At 36.2% G+C, this 15,969-nt stretch overlaps 1 protein-coding gene across 1 annotated transcript; it reads left to right on the forward strand.

Moving 5' to 3' along the window:
- The first annotated feature begins 360 nt into the window (after window positions 1-360).
- Window positions 361-15,583, forward strand: LOC133997378 (phospholipase B1, membrane-associated-like). Its single transcript, XM_062436954.1, has 41 exons — window positions 361-391; window positions 880-940; window positions 1,026-1,060; window positions 1,846-1,927; window positions 2,024-2,093; window positions 2,212-2,277; window positions 2,766-2,831; window positions 2,927-2,988; window positions 3,372-3,447; window positions 3,576-3,683; window positions 4,713-4,787; window positions 4,905-4,976; window positions 5,130-5,204; window positions 5,303-5,363; window positions 5,805-5,863; window positions 6,435-6,508; window positions 6,634-6,677; window positions 6,780-6,888; window positions 7,407-7,458; window positions 7,736-7,816; window positions 7,904-7,969; window positions 8,061-8,161; window positions 8,363-8,444; window positions 8,550-8,654; window positions 9,057-9,152; window positions 9,432-9,503; window positions 9,704-9,781; window positions 10,255-10,315; window positions 10,669-10,727; window positions 11,074-11,141; window positions 11,241-11,284; window positions 12,053-12,152; window positions 12,255-12,306; window positions 12,396-12,476; window positions 12,564-12,629; window positions 12,739-12,833; window positions 13,925-14,006; window positions 14,100-14,204; window positions 14,297-14,392; window positions 14,501-14,575; window positions 15,308-15,583. The coding sequence occupies exons 1-41, from the start codon at window positions 361-363 to the stop codon at window positions 15,581-15,583; spliced, it is 3,219 nt and encodes a 1,072-aa protein (XP_062292938.1).
- Window positions 15,584-15,969: the final 386 nt, after the last annotated feature.

Consider the following 15,969-nt stretch of genomic DNA (forward strand, 5'->3'; position numbering starts at 1 on the left):
AGTGGAAAAACCTTAAAATGCATTAAGACAATGCTTTAAGCTTATACGTGACGCTATTTTCTACTAAAACTCTTAAAATTTGAAATTCTGGAATCCCCTTTAGATTTGACAGATTCCATTATTGGATGAATAAATCTTCTTTATGCATTTGTTGCTCCAGAAACTTAAAATTGAATCATGTTTTTTTTTTTTTGCCTCCATGCAGAATACTTAAATTCATACACATTTAAGTATTCTGCATGGATGCTCAGTTGTTAAGAGCAATCTTAATATTAGATCCTTTAATCTAACATACTAATGTCTTGGTGTAATCTTTATTTTCTCGCCTTGCTTTCAGTAACTGGATTGCCATGCACTCAGATGTCCCGCTCTCCGCTGCCCCCTTCAAATGGTACGTCAAACAGATACCGACTTTAATTAAAGCCCAATCATACTAACAACTAAAGATTCACAAAGGCAATGAGAAAAATGTGAAATACTGTTGTGATACTGATTTTAAGGGTGATGTGTCAGGGGAGTATTTCCAGTATTAGTGAACCAGTATCAGTGCTTCAATTAAGTTCATTTACTTTACTTACATACCACTGTAATTCAGACAGATATATCCTAACTCTAATTTTATTGCAGTTATTTGGCAGACTATTTGTCTGTATTGACTACTTCTACTTTTGATACTTGAAGTATATTCCCTGATATAATACTTGCTTTTTACTTTAAAACTAATTCATATACAGTGATTCACACAATAAATATCACATCTCCCCTCACATTATCCGCCCCTTTAAAAGTCCCTGTCCCTCCATTGCATCTTATTTATGATTTTGAACAAATGTTCCTGTCTCTCAGTGCTGAGATTAACTTGTGTTTTTTTCTCTCAAGTTAACAGCGTTAGGCCTGCAGATGTGGCTGTGTTTTCCTCTATTGGACTTCACATGCACAGGTAAGCTTTGGTCAGCAGTCAGCTTCAACCATGCAGTGATATAAGTCTGAAATGTATAAATGACTGCTTTTGTTTTTTCCTGCAGTACTGAACTATCCACGGTAGTGTCAAGACTTCAAGGTAATTTTGCCATGTTTACAGGGCCTAAAGCAGATTATTGCTAAAATGATCAACTTAATCCTTTTAAAATGCAATTACTGGACATGGGATGTTGTCTTTTGCTTTCTTACAATGGGACTTTAATTGAAAGCTGCAGGATCTTTGCAATTCGAAGAGGCAACCAAAACGCTTTTTCTAAATTTTACGTTCACTAGAATTGGCTGTCAGTCTCCACACACGGTATAATACATTTAAAGAGGTTGATATCAGCTTCTATTACACTACTGTGCACTATCTTTACTGCACTGATATCTCAACTAAGCATGATAATTTGAAACAGCGAACCCCAATACACACCAGGCATGTGGTTTGTTATCTTTTCAAAAGCCATTCATGAAATAAAAAGTACGGAGCGTACATCATACAGATAAAACACTGACTAACTCAAAGATGTAAGGACACGGCTGCTGATTGATTGATTTAATTTATTATGAATAAAATGCGAAATTTGCTGTCCTGTTGAAACACTGTAATGTTTCCCTTAAAACTACGATTAATTGGAATGAAGATTTTGCGATATTGAGTGTAATTACTAACTTTGTGGCAGTTTATAATGGATTATCATGTGTAAGGGGGTTAAAATGTGTAAATATTGGCAGTAGATGAAAGTTTTGATGGCTTACATCTATTTTGAATTCTAACAAAGCGTAAAACAACACTATTTTCAATGCTTAGACTTTGTCATTACAACTAAAAAACTACTTGGAAAAATAAAGTCTAAGATTGTCCTAACTTCTCTCCATCAGAGCTGATGAGTCTGTTCAATCCTGCACTGATCAGTCCTCTCTCAGATGAAACAAGCATGTATGCAGCTCAGTTTCAACACAGGTACAGTTCAGAGTGTTTTCAGAAGTATGCTTCCAATAACTTGCACTGCTTCCAGTGATTTTAAGTTTTTGCCTCCGTGTTTCTTTCTGTTTCTAGCACACTAGTGGACCAGGCAAAGGAAATATCCGACTATCTCCAGAACAGTCAGGTGGGTGCACTAGAGGCTGCTTTCCCTTCAACACAAGGGGACAAACAATGTTCATAGCTAGTTTGAGATGGAATAAATACTTGTAAACTGTTAGGTAGTTAAGTAAATGATGTTTCTTGTTTTTTTTTTTTTACAGGATTCTTGGAAGTTGGTGCTTCTTTTTGTTCAGGTGGATCAGCTCTGCACCTGTGAGCAGCAGCAGGTAAACTGTTGACACACAATTATGACAAATGACTTGTTCTGTGTTTCTTAAGTTACAGGAAGGAATTGTTATATCTTATCAATGTCAGGTTTACGCTGACCTTTCTTTGAAACTGTAAAGAACGTTCCTATAGACATCGTGTGCCTCCAATAACACATTCTCTGCTTTATTTCAGGCCGCAATCTGATTTACAGAACACCCTACAGCTTATATAAGAACCATAAAAGCTAAAACAAATGTGCTGAGGCAGGGGGATAGTTAATGAAAACCTGATTTTTTCCCCTGATAACTGACTGCTTACTTATTGCTGCAACTGTCGCCCATGTGCACAAATTATTACCTGAAAACCAAACATTAGAAGAGTCATTGTGCACCCTTACTACTACCTCATGACAAGCTATTTTGTGTCATTAGTAAGAAAATCAAGCAGATCCTTAAAAGTTGACTTTTTACTAATATAAGAAGCTCTGTTGTGTTTATGTGTGCAGGTTCAGTCTGTTATCAGGTCAGTAGTTGAAGATGTGGATAAGGCTCTGCAGTTGCTGCATTCTCAGGTACAGTATATATTCACAGTATGTTTTATTAACTATTACTGTTTTTATCAATATTCACACATTTTAAATTGTATTTGTTCTGACTGGTGTTGCAGCTGAAGCAGACCATTGTCAGTGTTGCATTATGGAACGGAGAGCATGACAGTTTCACAAACAAGTAAGTGCACGTGTACAATGTCCTCATCACTGGTTTATACAAAAGTTTCTCAGTTAAATTAATTGTAAGCTTTTCTGGCTCAAATGAATCTAAAGTGAATGGAGAAGGGAAAATCCTATTCTAAGTCCTTAATTAAGTTAAATGGGTGAATGGGTGGTGAGATGTGCAAGATAAAATAATGAAAAACAATAGGTGATTTATATACAGACTTTTAGCTGCTGACATTTTAAAAGTAAAGTACTGTAAATGACGGTATTGTTCACCTCTTAACACTCTTAAAACCCTTTTAAAATTTTTTTTTTTTTTTTTAAACCTTTATATTATTTCTATTAACGAAAAAAACATGAATTTGCTTTAAGGAGTGCATTTGTTTTGTCTGGCAGGATGTGTCCATGTATGGAAAGAAACAGTCAAGGAGAAGTCAGACTGCTGAGGGCCATGCTGACTCATGCTCTGCAGGTGTGAACTTTTCTCCACTGCATCTCCATTACATTTAGTCCTTTGGTTGAGAATCACTGATCAAAAACTGCTGAATATCTGAGTTTTTTGTTGTTAATTCTTCCTTCAAATCTCTGTACATTGACCAGGAGTCCTTGGACGAGCTCTTAGTGAAGAAGCGCTGGTACGCTGACAGAGATGACTTCACCGTTATCCTGCAGGACTCACCTTTCATCACAGACCCCTCATCTGTCACTGTGAGTTGCAGATATTCAGCTGTCACTCAAAGAATAGGTTCAAGTCTATCTTACGACAATACTAACATGCCAATATGTATTGAAAGACATGTAAAAACGCTCCTGACGTCCACATTGGACATGAAGAGATCCCTTCCTACATCGGGGGGACAAAATCCAACCTGATTTAGTCAGATCAAGTGGATATCTTCCAAAATATCTTCTAAAACTGTTTAAGCCTCATATTAGCTTTGGCTGAACGTTTTTGCATTTTTGTATGAAATGAAAACTATAGATTTTTTCCATCTCTTATATTGGAGTCAAGTTAGGATGAGATCTCTTCAGGCCCAGTATGAACAGGAGGAACAATTACAACAACCAAAAACTCTTTCAATGAACATGTGGGCATGTGAGTGATGTTTTCAGATAGACTTGAAAAAAACAGGAAGCTATCCTTTAAGGGAAAGTGTGTTTAACCCTCATTCTTACACTTCCTTTCACTTGCAGTATTTTGCATCCCTAGTAAATCTCAGTACTACTATATTATTAATATTACTGCTGAGGCAAGGACAATTGACTTTATGTGACATATGATATTATAATGTATATCTTTAACTTTCTATCACTGCCACAGTGGAAACAAATGCTTTAGAAACTTGAATTGTTCACAAATCAAATTATGTTGAATAATAATGATTCAGTCTTCAGTAGATGATTTGGTTCAGCATTAGCTTTTAAGTTTCACTCTTGAATGAGTTCCCCACATTTTGTGACTTATTTTTTCTATTTATTTATTACCTATTTTCTGCACCATTTTATTAATTCTGTTATTTTAAAATGATGCCCAGATCTATGTACCACTTACTGGATCAAACATTTCATAAATCAATAAAACTGAAATGCCAAAACAACAAAAACATGTCAAAAGGCCTTATCTTGTGTGATGATGATAATGTAAGTCTGTGAGAGACAGTAACAGATACAGAGATAAACTGAGGATGTACTTTCTGTATCTAACATACAGTATTGTTGTTGGTTTTCATTGGACAGGATGGGAAGCCTCTCTCTGAGTCACAAGCGTCACTGCAAACTGATAAACTGTTTGTGCAGATGTGGAAAAACCTGGTGAGGCCTAACACAGCCTACGTGATCTCTATTTCTCTCGCAGAAACAGAAACACACATACAAAGTCATTGTCCACTCTGACCTAACCTGGAATACAATGATGTGTTTGTCTTCCAGCTGCAGCCCACTAGTGTCCAACATAACACAGAGGACAATGGAAAGATCATTGCATTGCCGTGTCCAACTGAGGTGAGCAACTATGTTAAAAACTCACAAACATGCAGTTAAACATTTGTGCCAAAATTAAATATATTACCATACTGATATATCTGACTATGGTGATTTACAAGCTCTCCTCTCTCTCCTCCTCTTCCCACCTCTTTCTTCTTCTTCCTCCCCAAGGGCCGACCCTTTCTGAGGACGGAGGGGAACTCTCCTTCATATCACCACAGCCATACCTCTCCTCTGCTTAAGCCAGTGAGTACTGCCTGGTATTGAGCCAAATGGAGGCTTTGGCAGCATTGTGCGCCTCATGTTTAGTTCTGACTGTGGATGTGCTCTGTGTGTCTGCTCAGTTTACAGGCACAGAGATGCCCTGTGAGGACCTCAGCCCCTCAGCCTCCATACCCACCTCAGGTAAGAGGGTCTACACTTACATTTGAGATTTTTTTTAGGCACAGAAGTGACTTTAATATTCAATTGGCCTGAAATATCATATTCATAGTGTATATTTATGTATGTACAACACTTTATCTTGCAATTCCAGCAAATTAAAGATGATTGATGAGATATTAACTTTCTCTTTGACTTTAAATAATGACACTAATTTGTCTCCCATCTTTATATTTAACCCTGTGACTTTTGATGTTCTGCCCAATATGTTGTGTATTACTTTTGGAGCCCCTGTTTGCCACCTTGCAAATGCAAATAGCACTTTTCTTTAATCCATCTTTGCAGTATTTTTAAAGTATTATTTCTATATTATTCTCTTTGCATGTAGTATGAGTCTTATATTATTATTATACAGTCTCTGTGTAGAGCCCTTTTTATCCTAACTGGCCTCTTTTATTTTCCCAGTGCATGAACTCAGACCTGCAGATATCAAAGTTGTGGCTGCTGTGGGAGACTCTTTGACAGTGAGTGAACTTCAATCTGGAATTTTGTTATTTCATCATTATTTTAAATAGACTGAAAATATAAATACAATGGTAACAGACCCTAAAAGTAAGACCATAATGATATCTAATAATATATGCTAGATATTTACTGTACTGTGATAGTGCCTGCTAAGATACTGTTAATTAGTAATTCAAATCAGTACATAATGTTGCTGAACAGTAAGGTGAAGGATTGTCCTTCAATATTAAAACTGTACATTGGATATATTTATACCAACAAGAGGAGGTGCAGGTCTGTTATGTAATAATTTAAAGTTAGATACATATAAACTGCAGCTGTAGTATGTCAAAGATACAACAGATGGGTTTGTAATAAAACAAATGATCAAATAATGAAAAGCCTTAATTACATTAAAAAATTAGTAGTCTTTGCCTTCACAGACTGTAAACAATCTAAAGATCTCTGTCTGAACTAACTGTATGTATTTTCCCAAAGGAAGCTTACATGCAGTCATAAGGTGATTGGAGAAAAAGATTGAGAGCTACCATCTCATTTTATTCTGTTACTAAAACACCTTTTTCTTCTCAGGCAGGGAACGGCATTGCATCCAGCCAGAACAACGTACTGGATGTCCTGAATCAGTACAGAGGTTTATCCTGGAGGTGAGTCAACATAAACATCACACAACATTACAGCATAATGCTTATGTTGAACCTCTTGAACAGTGTTGGTATTAATGTGTCAGAATTTCCTTTGCTTGGAATGAACTTGATTATTTTAACTCTAGTATTGGCGGAGATGACAACCTCACAACTGTAACTACTCTTCCCAGTGAGTCTTTCTGATGATTTATGGTTCAAATAACATGTTTGAGTAAGTTTTTGTTGCTCTATGATCAGTACTGTCATTTATTTTATTTCTTTGTTATTATAGACATCTTAAAGTATTTCAACCACAACCTGACGGGCTATTCTGTTGGGATGGGTAAACAGCAAAATCCTAAGGCCTTCCTCAACCAGGCTGTGGCAGGAGCCAAAAGCAAGTGAGTCCCACCAGATGCCTTTTCAGCTGAATCTGTATTGCTTTAATTACAGAACAACTGCTTTATAGTTATTGAGAGTTGAGTAGTTATTGAGAGTTGAGTAGTTCATATTTTTAGTGCATGTCACCTAGAAAAAAGACTCAATTTGTACAAATTAATACATCTTGTTGAAAGGATTAAATCATTAAAAAAAGACACAACTTACAAGCTAATGGGAGTATGAATAAACTGAGAGTGAACGCTAGAAATAGCAGTTTGATTAATTCAATCTTGATTTACAGTCTAGCTTTTTCCAGACCTTGAATTAATTCTATTTTTTTCGATATAGAATGAACTGTTGAAATTCTTAGAGTTGTTTATCGAGACTGAAAACTGTGATGAAGCCGCTCATTGAGTGTTAGTTACTAATAAATCTAAAAGCTGAGAGAAAGTAGAGTTGGGATAAATATGTCTTGAAATGAACTCTGAGTGATGTATTGTCCATTTCATCATGATATTTGATGTATTTATGTATTCAGGGACATACCAACACAGGTGCGGACCTTGGTGGCAAAGATGAAGAATGACTCTGTAAGTTCATATATGTTTCTTCTTGAATTATCTTTACAATTGCCAACTTCGCTATAGAAGTCCTGCATTTGCATATATTTTTTCTTCTTTGGATATAACAACAGGAAAGACATAACTCTTTTTCATGCTAATTATATGACATGCACATATGGTAGATGTCTACAATTTTATTCATATCTCCAATGAGACTGATCTACTTTTGTAGATTGTCTCCGTAGCACAATGCATGATATACTACATACTGCTGATGCTCAGTTTTCTGCTTTTTGTCTTACAGAGAATTGATTTTAAATCTGATTGGAAAGTGATAACACTTTTTATTGGTGGAAATGACCTGTGTGACCACTGCTACAATTCTGTGAGTACCAAGTGTAAAGTTAAAGCTCATATGCCATTTTTGGAAGACGTAAAGACATGACCTCAAATCATTTCCCTTCTTTTACAGCTTCTCTACTCTATAGAGAATTATATGCGCAATGTTCGTGAAAGTCTGGATTATCTCCACAAAGAGGTAAAATCAGCAGACATGCTGCTATATCAAGATATACAGAATGTTGCTCTGTTTAATTGTATGTAAACATTAACTGGCTTATCTCTTCCAGGTACCTCGGGCTCTGGTGAATTTAGTAGAACCGCTCCACATTATCCCATTAAGACAAATGCACATCGATGCTTCTCTTAAATGCCCAACCTGGCTGGTTAAGTGAGTATCACTTTAGTCTTTTACACTGTGCATGCTAAAATGCTCTCTGAGATCTTGAAAATGTTTGAAAAGTTTAATCTCTAAGCAGCAACGGTCATGTTAAGTTTGAATCCAGCCCATGTGCTGCTATCATCAATCTTTCTGTCTCTGGTCATTTATCATTTATGGTGGTATAATACTGTCTTATCTCTCCTTTCTCAGAATTCTGTGCCCTTGCGTCATCTTGCCAAAGCCCCACTCTAAAGCTCTTCAAATGGTGGAAGAACTCAATAGAAACTATCAGGTATGAGAGGCCAGGAAGCCAAACTGTGATCCTTAATGTAACCTGCTCAGTCATTCTAATGCATCATCACCTTTTCCTCTTTTTTTTTTTTTTTTTTTTTTACAGCACTCACTGAGTGAGATTGTGGAATCAGGTCGGTATGACACTCGCACAGACTTCACTGTGGTCACCCAGCCTTTCTTCAGAGAAATTGTTGTCCCCAAACTGCCGGTCAGTAACAATGCTAGCTCTTTCACACGTGTACTACATTGACTTCGGTCAATCAATCAGTTTATACGATATTTAACCACAGGATAAGCAGAAAAATCATCAGTGTTTCTGCTTCAGTATCTGGTGCTTACCAGTGTGTTAGCATAGAGCATGTGAAGTAATTGAGGTTAATATTAATGTTGGTATTTGTTTGTTGGTGGGTTTTTTGCCATTACTCCAATCCAAAGTCATTGAATCAAGATTAAAAAACTCTCTCTCTTGCTTAGAATAATACTCCAGCAGTTACTTTTTTCCTTGAGCCTGCAGCATATAGACCAACTCCCATAGACTATAGTCCTACATTTTACTTCCCTTATAGTCAGTGCTCAGCCATCTTATATATTTACAATACCTTTTTCACAGGATGGCCGTCCAGATCGTGCCTTCTTCAGTGCTGACTGCTTCCATCTCAGCCAGAAGGCCCAGACACTGATGGCTCGCTCCCTCTGGAACAACATGGTAGGAAACAAACAGAAGAAGAAGCTATTAGTTCAATGCATGTAACCTTTTTGTGGATGCATTTAGCCTAATGTAATATCAGTGAATGACTATATCAGGGGATAATAAAGCCTTAGATTAAGATGATGTATCACATGTCACTCCAAAGCCTGCTCTTCCCAGTCAGGAATTTGATAATTATGATAGTTATGATAAAATTGTCATGTCACTGTGATTTCCTACATACTGTATACTTTCAAAGCACTGACAGTACTGTTACTCTAACTCTTGTTTTCCCAGCTGGAACCTTTGGGAAATAAGACTTACAGTCAAGATTTTAATAACGACATGAACCTGAAATGTCCAACCAAGGTAGAAAATCACATTTAAAAAGAAAGTAAATGATGTAAATGTTAATGACTAATGTGATGGTTCTCAATTCTCCTACTGTCCTGCCTCTAAAGAAACAAAATAATAATATATTCCCTATGCTTTTTGAATGTACATGTCAATGTATATTTGACTGCCATCATGTAATGTGTATCTAACTCAGCTATTCTCTTTGCCCACAGACTTCACCATATATTCGGACCTATCACAACAGCAATTACACATATACTAATCCCACACCAACACCTGAACCCAACACAGTAAGCATTTCATGTCCATCTGAGAAGCTCTTTACTACAAACATTTGTGATTGAAAAAAATCAGCATGCAAAAGAAACTTAAAATGTCACCATTGAATGACAATACACTACACATTATTTGACTGACAACACATCATTATCCTCTGGGAAGTACAGTTAAGAAAAAAAAGGAGAGCAATAACAGCTTTAATCTAAATTACTCTTTTTGCTCATCCATATATCTGTATATCCATAGTTTTTCTATACTTAACATGGAGAAGTGAGGTACACCATAGACACATTGCCAGTTTATCAAAGGACTAACACACATAGAAACACAAACACATTCACACACACCCCTATTTTTTAGAACCTTGCCAAATATGATCACTTTTATCAAAAACCATGGACCAACACAGAAAATAATTAAGCAATATTTCAAGATGATTTATTGTGTACATTCTCAATTTCTGTCTTTGTTTCTTCCTGATAAGAACTGGGGAAGTGACTTATCTTGTGTGGACCTTGCTCCATCTGACACTGTGCCAACATCAGGTAAGCAGACCGTCCTCTCTGCATTTATTAGCAAAAAGCTAATATGTGATCACGTGGTCATATACTGGATGTGCTCTTTTATCTAGAGATCATAAGCTGAAACAAAGACCAAACAAAGAACTAATAAAGACCTATGCACACAAGTGAAAAGGCTCAAATCAGCTGCATCAGCTGTCACCAGGATTGTCTCAATTTTCTACAAATGAAAAGTTATACCATCACGATGCTATAATCAAATAAAAATTATATTAAATATTATAGCAACTTTCTTTTCTTGAAATTGTACAGGGTTGATATTTATCTTTATGTGATTGGGATGCATTTCTTTTCTAAATCTGCTCTCATTTTTATAGTTCACAAGCTAAGACCAGCAGACATCAAGGTGGTGGCAGCACTGGGAGACTCTTCAACGGTTAGTGTTTTAACGCAATAATGAACAGTTTATTCTTTTCAATAAAAAGTACGAAGAACCTACTGTGCCAAACAACTGGACACATACTGGAAATGTATTAAGCAATGTGTGTCTGCAATGTGAGCATTGAGGGGGAACATTAAACATTTAGCACCACATGTGAATCTGATATCAGCTATTTGACGTCATTGAACTATGAACTCTCTAATCAATTTGTTATCAGACAGATAGCTTTCACTCCTGATGATGATCTCCGTCATGTTCTGGTGTTTGTTTCTTTGATGATCTTTGTCAGTGTTACTCCCTGCATGACTTCATATGTAGCTTGTTTGTTCCTTGTTTACAGGCTGCAACTGGTGCCAAAGCAAGAAATGTGTTTGACCTCAATAAAGAGTATAAAGGAGTAGCATGGAGGTATACCACAATCACAGTGTTCATGAGGTTTACTGTATTGTTATGTTTAACATGCCACACTGATGTTTATTGTTTTTTTTGTTTGTTTGTTTTTTGCAGTATTGGAGGGGATGGCGCTCTGGAGACTGTCACAACACTACCGAGTAAGTTAAACAGAAAATATTTTTTCTGATATAATGCTGGGAATGTGCATTTATAGTCTGCAGATTTTTTTTTTTTTTAGTAGTATCACTTATTAAAGTTAATTTCTGTATAAGCAATCAAAAAGAGGAGAAGTGCTGGAAATACCTTGAAGGAATAGTTTAATATTTGGGAAATATGCCTGTTTGCTTTCATGCTGAAAATTACATGAGTAGATTGATCTCACTCTCATGTTTGCACAGTAAATATGAAGCTAGAGTCAGCAGGGAGTTAGCACTAGCATTATGACTGGAAACATGCCAGGCAGTCATTTCAGCTAGTTGCCTGGCAACCTCACAGTGATGAAAAGACACTTTAATAAGATATAAATGTGTTTGTTAATGGGTGAACTTTAATTGTGCTGGTACGTTATTTTTGTTACCTTTGGACAGAGTCAAGCTGGCTGTTTTTCCCTGTTTCCAGTCTTTATACTATCCTCAGCTAATGGCTGCTGAAATCTTGTCATGAAAGCAAATAAGTATATTATCCTGATTGTTGAATTATTCCTTTATATGTGGGACAGTGTCTCAACAATAGTGTTTCTTAGACACACATCTAGAAGCCACATCTGGCTTCTATGGTTTTCAATGGACCAGTTAAAGAGCTGTAATGAATCATAAGTAGAAATGTTTACTCATTCACTTTATTATCCAGCTGCTATGGTGACGCAAACCATCAGTGCATTGTTTCCTACTCTGGTGTCAGATTAATTTTTCTTTATATCTCCTCAGACATCTTGAAGAAGTTCAACCCCTCTCTAAAGGGCTTCTCCAAAGGTCAACTGGCAATACAGAAGGGCTTCAACATGGCTGTGTCTGGAGCTAAGACTTCGTATGTGCATATACTTTTAATTACTCCATCTGAGTGAAACTTCTAAATGACTCATTGTCATCTCTCTAACACTGCTGCCTGTATTTGCTCTGTCTGTCACAGAGAGATCGGAGCACAAGTTCAGGCTCTCATCAAGGCCATAAAAGAAAACAAGGTGAGTCTGAGTTATTTATAAGACTCTGTGCATTCCTGACTCCAATGTCTCTATTTTTCATGCTCATAATCTGCATATATACTACACAGGCAGTGAATTTCGAGAAGGACTGGAAACTTTTGACATTATTCGTAGGGGGAAATGATCTTTGCCATTATTGCTTGGACCAAGTAAGTGATCCTTAAAACGCATTATTTGAACATAACTGTCTATGATATTGAACTGCACTACAAATCATGTTTTATGTCTCCCCTCAGAATAATCTGTCACCCAAGAATTACAGCCACAATCTTATGCTTAGCTTGGACATGCTTTACAAAGAGGTAAGTTCTATTAAAATTATAATTTAATGTGATCTGCTGTCCTTGTGAATACAAGTGAGTCATATTTTTCTGCCTTTTACTCATCTTTTCAATTTTTCTGTGTCTGTAGGTGCCAAGGATGTTGGTCAATGTGGTGGAGATCTTGCAGATAGACCCATTGAAAACAGTTAAGAAGAACTCACTGAGCTGTTCACTGATGCAGAGGTTTGTTTTGTACTTCTCAAACATGTCCTTTGTCTGTTTTATCATGTTAATTAAGGTTGGTCATTCCAGTGTTGTATTCTGATAATTTCCCCTTCAATTTAATAATAAATTCTAGTCAAGACTTTATTTATTTATTAAGCATGTAAGATATATGAAGATTGTGTAAAAGAATAGCTTGACATTTTAAGATGTGATCATGTGTTTGCCAAGAGTTAATTGAGGGGAATGATACCACTCTTGTGTCTGTGAGTGTTATGTTAAATATGAAGCTACATCTCAATGTAAAGACCAAAAACAGCTAAGTTGTTATGTTTATACTTTTTGCAGATTAAAAAGAATAACCGAGATATAATGTGTTAATAAAGTGACCTTTAGAGGTGCTGATACCTTTGGACAGAACCATGCTAGCAGTTTCCCCCTGCTTTCAGGGTTTATACTTAGCTAATTGCTAATCACCTCCGTCATATTTAACATAGGTGAGTGGCATTGATCTTCTCATCTAGTTTTCAGCAAAGAATATTTTCCCGAAATGCCAAACTATTATTTTAAGAATGAATGAGAATGACAGGGAAAAAGTTTTCAAGATGCTTAAAGAAGTTAATTATGTGCTACCTTTAGGCTTGTTTATGGATCATTTTCGTTATAATCTGGGTTACTCTGAAATATGTTCACATTACTCTTTTAAAAATAGCATTGTTATTTTAAAATTAATGCTATATCCACAGTGTTTTTTTCATTTCCAAATCATGTGTACACCTTTTGAAGCCAACACAACAGCTTAAGTGGACATAAAGAAGATGCTAACATTGTTAACATTGTTCTAATGTTTGGCTGTTGCAATGGACATTATCACATTGTTGAGGTTTTCCAAAATAGATACTGTTGGTTCAATTGTTTTTATAGCCAATTACTCTTTATAGTCCTAACTTCATTTAAGATCTAAAACCATTTATTTTCACTTGAATAGTAAAAGGATTTGTATTTGAAATGTCCATGATTATGTCATAGAGAAGTCTCTACATTAATTCTTTTGTGATCATCTAATTATTTGTCCCAGAAAAATTAACATTAACATGGATCTGTTTTTGCAGGGGAAGCTGTCCCTGTGTTATCAATCCATCTGAAAACTCCCCAGAGTTTGGAGAGATAAAACGGATCAATCGTGAATACCAGGTAAAAGCAAATAGCTTTCCTAGGCAATTAAATATAAAAAAAAGTTTTTTTTAAAAGAGGTTCCCTCCTGATTCCCTATTTTTTTTTTCCCAGGCTGAAATCCAGCAACTGATCTCTGGAGATCGCTATGATAGAAGAGAAGACTTTGCTGTTGTTCTTCAACCCTTTTTGCGCTCTTCCTTTATACCTCATATTGGTGTAAGTTACAGAGACAGGCAGGTGGAATCAATCAAGCACACATTTACAAATAATTAAATGTAACCTTGCTGAAAATCGAATCTTTTTACCAGACGGGTGAGCCAGACACGAGTTTCTTCTCTGTGGACTGCTTCCACATCAGTGAGCGGACTCATGCTGAGATGGCTATTGCCCTCTGGAACAACATGGTGAGCACTGAGTGGTAATGGATCAAACTGATGTAGAGAAATGGGTGTGTCCCTGCAGTTTTTTTTGGTGTTTTGTGATTAAAAAAAAACCCCTCTCTGTTTTAACAGCTGGAGCCTGTAGGCAGGAAACAGGCGTACAACAACTTCACATATGACCGCTCCAAGATTCACTGTCCATCTGAGGTATGCGTTAAGACTTAAGAGTCGGGAGAGAAATGCTTTTAGATTTCTGTATTTAGTGTTCTTCTACAGTTGATCATTTTCACTTTTATGAAGATCCAAAGTTTTTAATATCAACTAAATAAATAAGGCAATAAAAATAATCATCACAAAAACACACACAAAAAGTATAATATAACCATTACATTGTGAAATAATCCAATACATTTTTAGCTTAATACTATAAAGTGAAACTTAATCCTTCTTCTTTTAACAATGAAAGAGTTTATTTCAGGTCATATTTTCTTCATCCCAGCAGGATTTACAGTTTCAACAGACTTTGTGATGAAATGTGGTGTTATGAAATAAAACAGCCTTTGTTAAAAGGGAATAAAAGATGCAGAGTGGAATGTGAAATGTGGAGAGAAAAAGTGACCTGAAATAAACATGTTTCGGGGTGAAAAAGGGATGAAATAATATTAAATAAAAAATAGCTTGATTTGATTATAATTTCACAGTTTGATGGTTACATGTTTTGTGTATTTTAACTGTTTATTTCATTCAATGCTTTATTTATTTAGTAATGAATAATTTAGGTTGCCGTATTACTTACTCTTTGATTTACTAAAGCATTGATCCATCATCTCTGAGCTGTGGAACAAGGCTGGATTTAAGCAGTACTCAAAGATTATTTAAATGTATTTTTTAAAGCTGTTTGTTACATTTCTTCTCTGAACTATTTTACCTTTCTTATAGGCTAATCCCTTCATCTTCACTAAGATGAATAGTCTCGCAAGTCCACCTGTGATGACCACCACAGCCGCTTCTCCTACCTCAGACACCAACTCCAGTCTTGAACCAACCCTCCCCATAGACAAGTGTGACTCCGCCATCCCTGTGTGGGTGCCAGTGATTGTGGGAATTGTCAGTCTACTGGCTGGCATTATTGCCACCTGGGCAATTCTTTCCTGCGTTCAGCGCCGGAAAAACAAAGAGGAGAGAGGAGTAGAAATGAAAGGAACTGGTTTTTAAAGCTGCTGATATTACCAATCTTTAAGTATTGTCAAAAGTATGTTAAAGCCTTACAAGATCAAGCTATTTATGATTACTAAAGACCAGCAGGTAACCATAAGAAGAAACTCCCAGCAGCAACATTTGTATGCCATTACAGTCCTCTGTTCTGCCACCTGTTGAATGTGAGTTCAATATTCAATTGCTTTGTAGTCCTGGTTTGTTGGTTAGTTCCACCAATTCTTGAAAAAATGATCTGGGTTACCTTTACCTTGATAGATTTTCCATTTTCTAAACCACCTGTATGTTTACTATGGCTCTCTGCTGTTTCATGTGCGGGAAGTAAACACTGAGTTTTTCTGAAGTTGTTTGGTGGAAGCAGCACTTCAGTTCTATTTAATAGGTGT

Source organism: Scomber scombrus, chromosome 17 (genome assembly GCF_963691925.1).
Source record: "Scomber scombrus chromosome 17, fScoSco1.1, whole genome shotgun sequence".
Lineage (NCBI taxonomy): Eukaryota > Metazoa > Chordata > Actinopteri > Scombriformes > Scombridae > Scomber > Scomber scombrus.

What these genes read in the sequence shown, in the direction of transcription:
- LOC133997378 (XM_062436954.1), top strand. Translation starts at nt 361, where the DNA reads ATGTCCCGCTCTCCGCTGCCCCCTTCAAATG. An exon ending in ACCTGAAATGTCCAACCAAG is followed by an intron (nt 9,504 to 9,703) that starts GTAGAAAATCAC and finishes CTTTGCCCACAG; the next exon opens with ACTTCACCATATATTCGGAC. An exon ending in CAACACCTGAACCCAACACA is followed by an intron (nt 9,782 to 10,254) that starts GTAAGCATTTCA and finishes CTTCCTGATAAG; the next exon opens with AACTGGGGAAGTGACTTATC.